Source organism: Nannospalax galili, unplaced genomic scaffold (genome assembly GCF_000622305.1).
Source record: "Nannospalax galili isolate Female #2095 unplaced genomic scaffold, S.galili_v1.0 scaffold1138, whole genome shotgun sequence".
Lineage (NCBI taxonomy): Eukaryota > Metazoa > Chordata > Mammalia > Rodentia > Spalacidae > Nannospalax > Nannospalax galili.
Window position 1 is genome coordinate 1,226,910 of NW_008342297.1, and position 4,875 is coordinate 1,231,784.

The 4,875-nt window shown below is 47.4% G+C and overlaps 1 protein-coding gene across 1 annotated transcript in view; it reads left to right on the top strand.

Annotated features, from left to right (window-relative positions):
* Positions 1-3,445, top strand: part of LOC108491093 — a 17,730-nt gene extending 14,285 nt beyond the window's left edge. Inside the window, 4 exon segments of the mRNA XM_029565926.1 lie at positions 5-104; positions 107-2,944; positions 2,947-3,100; positions 3,102-3,445. Coding sequence (XP_029421786.1) covers positions 5-104; positions 107-2,944; positions 2,947-3,100; positions 3,102-3,306 — 3,297 coding nt within the window. The 3' untranslated portion in view covers positions 3,307-3,445.
* The last annotated feature ends 1,430 nt before the right edge of the window (positions 3,446-4,875 follow it).

Sequence of the window (4,875 nt, forward strand, 5' to 3'; positions counted from 1 at the left end):
CTCGTTCCTGTTGGTCCCTGACTGCCCCTATCCCCTTCTTGGGAGAGATTTACTCTCTAAGCTGGGAGCCCACATCTACTTCACTAAAAAGAGAGCTACTCTAAAAAAAATAATAAAGCTCCACTACAGGTATTAACCCTACAATTAGAAGATAAACATCGGTTATATGAAGAACCAATAACAGGGACTCCTGGTATATCTGATTGGCTAATTAAATTCCCCTCAGCATGGGCTGAGACAGGAGGCCCGGGACTGGCATCCAACCAACCTCCAATAATGGTCACTCTAAGACCATCTGTAACCCCGGTTTCAATCAAGCAATACCCTATGAGCAGAGAGGCTCGAGAGGAAATTAGACCCCACATTCAAAGACTCTTACAAATAGGCGTACTCTGCCCCTGTCAGTCACCTTGGAACACCCCACTGCTCCCCGTAAGAAAGCCAGGAACAAATGACTACCGACCAGTCCAAGACTTAAGAGAAGTCAATCGGAGAATAGAGGATATATATCCCACTGTTCCAAATCCTTACAATCTCCTGAGTACCTTGCCTCCCAGTCACAGGTGGTATACTGTTCTTGACCTGAAGGATGCATTTTTCTGTCTAAAATTGAGCCTGGCTAGGCAGCCCATTTTCGCTTTTGAATGGAAAGACCCTGAAGCCAGAATATCGGGGCAACTAACCTGGACACGACTTCCCCAAGGGTTCAAGAATCCCCCTACTCTGTTTGATGAAGCTCTACACCATGATCTGGCTGACTTTCAGGTAAGAAACCCACAGATTATGCTTCTTCAATATGTGGATGACCTCCTCTTAGCAGCAGAGACAGAAGCTGGCTGTCTGCAAGGTATGGAGGCTTTCCTACTGAGACTGGGGAAACTTGGATACCGGGCCTCAGCAAAGAAAGCCCAGATCTGCCTACAGCAGGTGAACTATTTGGGCTATAGGTTGGAGGGAGGGCAACGTTGGCTGACAGAAAGCAGGAAACAGACAGTAGCCTCTATCCCCCCACCAACCTCAGCCAGAGGACTCAGAGAGTTCTTGGGAAGTGCAGGATTCTGTAGATTATGGATACCGGGTTTCGCTGAAATAGCGGTTCCTCTATATCCCTTGACAAAGAATGGGACTCCTTTTGTCTGGACTGAAGAACACCAGAGAGCCTTTGACAAAATAAAAAGAGCACTGCTGACGGCTCCAGCTTTAGGATTACCAGACTTGACAAAACCTTTCATCTTATATATAGATAAAAATAAAGAGATGGCAAAAGGAGTTCTTACTCAGACTTTGGGACCCTGGAAAAGGCCAGTAGCTTATCTCTCAAAGAAACTGGACAATGTGGCCACTGGCTGGCCCCCATGCTTGAGAATCATGGCGGTAATAGCATCCCTGGTTAAAGACTCAGACAAACTCACTATGGGCCCACCTTTAACTGTTATCACACCCCATGCAGTGGAGTCCATCATCAGACAGCCTCCTGACAGATGGTTGTCAAATGCCAGGGTGACCCATTATCAGGCACTACTATTAAATCCAGAAAAGATCAAGTTTGGTAGCCTTGCCACCCTGAACCCTGCCACGCTGCTACCAGCCACCAAGAAAGGCACTGAGATTCCCCATGACTGCCAGCAAATACTTGCAGAGACACATGGGACCAGGGAAGACCTCACTGACCAGCCCCTAACAGATGCAGATGCCACTTGGTATACGGATGGGAGCAGCTTTCTACGAGACGGTGAGCATAAGGCGGGGGTGGCGGTGGTTGATGGGGAAAGAATAATCTGGGCCCAAGCCCTGCCAGCCGGAACATCAGCCCAGCGAGCTGAATTAGAAGCCCTAACTCAGGCCCTAAAATTAGCAAAGGGCAAAAAGGTCAACATTTATACTGACAGCCGCTATGCATTTGCCACTGCCCACATACATGGGGAAATTTATCGGAGGCGGGGACTCCTCACCTCGGCTGGTAAGGACATCAAAAACAAAGAAGCGATAGTGGCCCTTTTACCAGCCTTGTACTTGCCAAAACAGGTCAGCATAATTCACTGCCCTGGGCATCAACGAGACCAGGGGCCGATTGCTCGAGGCAATCGGATGGCAGATGAAGCTGCACGTCAGGCAGCAGAAGGCACCTGCATTTTCTACACCCATTCGGACCTGGAGGCTGAAATTGAAGCACAAACAAAGGAGGGAGATGCTCCTTTCACCTACACTGAGCAGGATCTGGAACTCGTTCGAAGGCTCAACGCTACTTTGGACCCAGAATCTAAAATGTGGAAATATCAGGATCGAATCATACTGCCCCGAAAGGAGGCCCTTGAGTTAATCTCCCAACTCCACCAGTGGACACACTTAGGATACAAGAAACTAAAGACACTGTTAGGAAGAGAAGAACAAATTTATTATTTCCCAGGCCTCAATCAACTAGTCCAAAAGGTAGTGGGAGATTGTGTCTCATGTTCCCTGGTGAATGCTACCAGGTCAAAGGTCCCATCTGGTAAGAGAGAAAGAAGAACATGACCAGGGACTGAGAAGTAGATTTTACTGAGGTACTCCCAGGAAAAATATGAATATAAATACCTTTTAGTGTTTATAGACACTTTTTCAGGGTGGGTTGAAGCTTTCCCCACCAGAAAGGAAACAGCTCAGACTGTGGTGAAGAAGCTGATTGAAGAAATCTTCCCTCGATTTGGACTGCCCAAGGTAATTGGGTCTGATAATGGCCCAGCTTTTGTCTCCCAGGTAAGTCAGGGAGTGGCCAAAACATTGGGGATTAATTAGAAATTACATTGTGCTTACAGACCCCAAAGTTCAGGACATGTAGAAAAAATAAATAAAACTATTAAAGAGACCTTAATTAAATTAGCTCTAGAGACTGTCACTAAAGACTGGGTGCAGCTCCTACCTCTAGCCTTATTTCAGGCTGGAAACAGTCCTGCTATACATGGCTTAACCCCTATGAAATCCTTTTTGGAGGACCACCCCCTGTACTCGATGTAACCTTGTCCCCCTTGCCCTCTTCTTTTGATAACCCCAGCTTAAAAACAAGGCTCCAAGCCCTCCAGATCATCCAGAACCAGGTTTGGAGGCCCTTGGCTGCAGTTTACTGGCAACGTGAAAACCCTTGAACCACGGTAGAAAGGACCCTACACAGTTCTCCTGACTACTCCTACGGCCCTCAAAGTGGACGGAATCTCAGCTTGGATTCACACTTCCCACGTCAAGAGAGCTCCGACTCAGGAGGACACTGGAAAATGGCATCTACACAGAACATCCAACCCTCTAAAAATAAGACTCTCCAGAAATTCCTAATAATTCTATTTGTTTATAGGCTTGTCCCCAGTTATGGAAGTCCCCATCTCCCTGTGCTGACCACCTGGTGGGTAATTAACCAAATGGGTATTGTAGTGTTTGAAACCCACAAGATGGCACCAAAGGGCACTTGGTGGCCTATACTGTATCCAGATTTGTGTAAATTGGCCTTAGGAGCACCAGAGCCCTGGGACTTAGAAGGAAACTGGAATACTGAGGTGGTACCTGACAAGGAAAGTCCCCCTGGGAGACTGGGACTTGACCCGTGGAGAGGATGTGGCCCTCGTGAACACCAGGCCATGTTGCATACATTAACCTTTTATGTTTGGCCAGGCAATCACAGGGCTAAATATCTTAACCCCCAGTGTGGAGGGAGGGCCTACTTTTACTGCAAAAACTGGGGATGTGAAACAACCGGGGACACCTGGTGGTCCCCATCCTCATCATGGGATTATATCACTGTAAAAACAAATTATACTCACGGGAACAGTTGTTTGCAGGAAAAATTTAAAGAGTAAAAGACGACTCATAAACAGGCCTGTCAAGGTAAATGGTGCAACCCCCTCCGGGTAGAATTTACAGCAGCAAGGAAAAAGGCTGCAGATTGGGACAGGGGGTATTCTTGGGGAATTAGACTACATAAGGAACGGGTAGATGATGGCCTCCTTTTTACTATTAAAAGAAATATCTCCTCCTACCCGACAGCCATAGGTCCCAACCCCATCCTGCCTATTCAGAAACCCATCCCCAATTACCCAAATCCCTTGCTAGCCTCAATACCTGAAGCCACCTCACAGCACCTCCCCAACCCTTTTTCTGGCACTTCCCCTGCCTATATTCTGTCAAAACAGACTTCCAGCCCCCCGAGTCAAAGAGTTTTGCTTACGGGGGATCAACTGTTCAATTTAATTCAAGGAGCGTATAAGGCCATTAGACAGACAGACCCAAACCTGACTGAATCTTGTTGGCTGTGTTTGGCAGCAGCTCCCCCTTATTATGAAGGAATAGCCATCCAAGAGACATTCAATAATACTACTTCTGCCGATCAATGCCACAGGGAAAACCCTCCCCGAGGTTTCAGGGTCTGGGCTCTGCTTGGGAAACCCACCTTCAACCCACACCCACCTTTGCAACTCCACTATTTCTGTACCCACAGGGGAAGGGAACTATTATCTCTTACCTCCACAAGGAGCTTGGTGGGCATGTAACTCTGGGTTAACTCCCTGTGTAGCTAGTATGGTCCTTAATACCTCTCAAGACTACTGTGTCCTGATTAAGCTCCTGCCCCGAGTATTTTATCACCCCGCAGATTCCATAGAACAGTTTTATGAACAAAACCCAGGCAGATATAAAAGAGAGCCTGTGTCTCTGACCCTAGCAATATTTCTGGGAGTAGGGGTGGCGGCAGGGATAGGAACCGGAACGGCGGCCCTAATACAGGGACCCCAATATTATGCAGATTTACAGATGGCTGTAGATGAAGACATTAGAGCAATAGAACAGTCAATTACCCTCTTGGAGAAATCTCTAACCTCCCTCTCAGAAGTAGTATTACAGAATAGGAGGGGG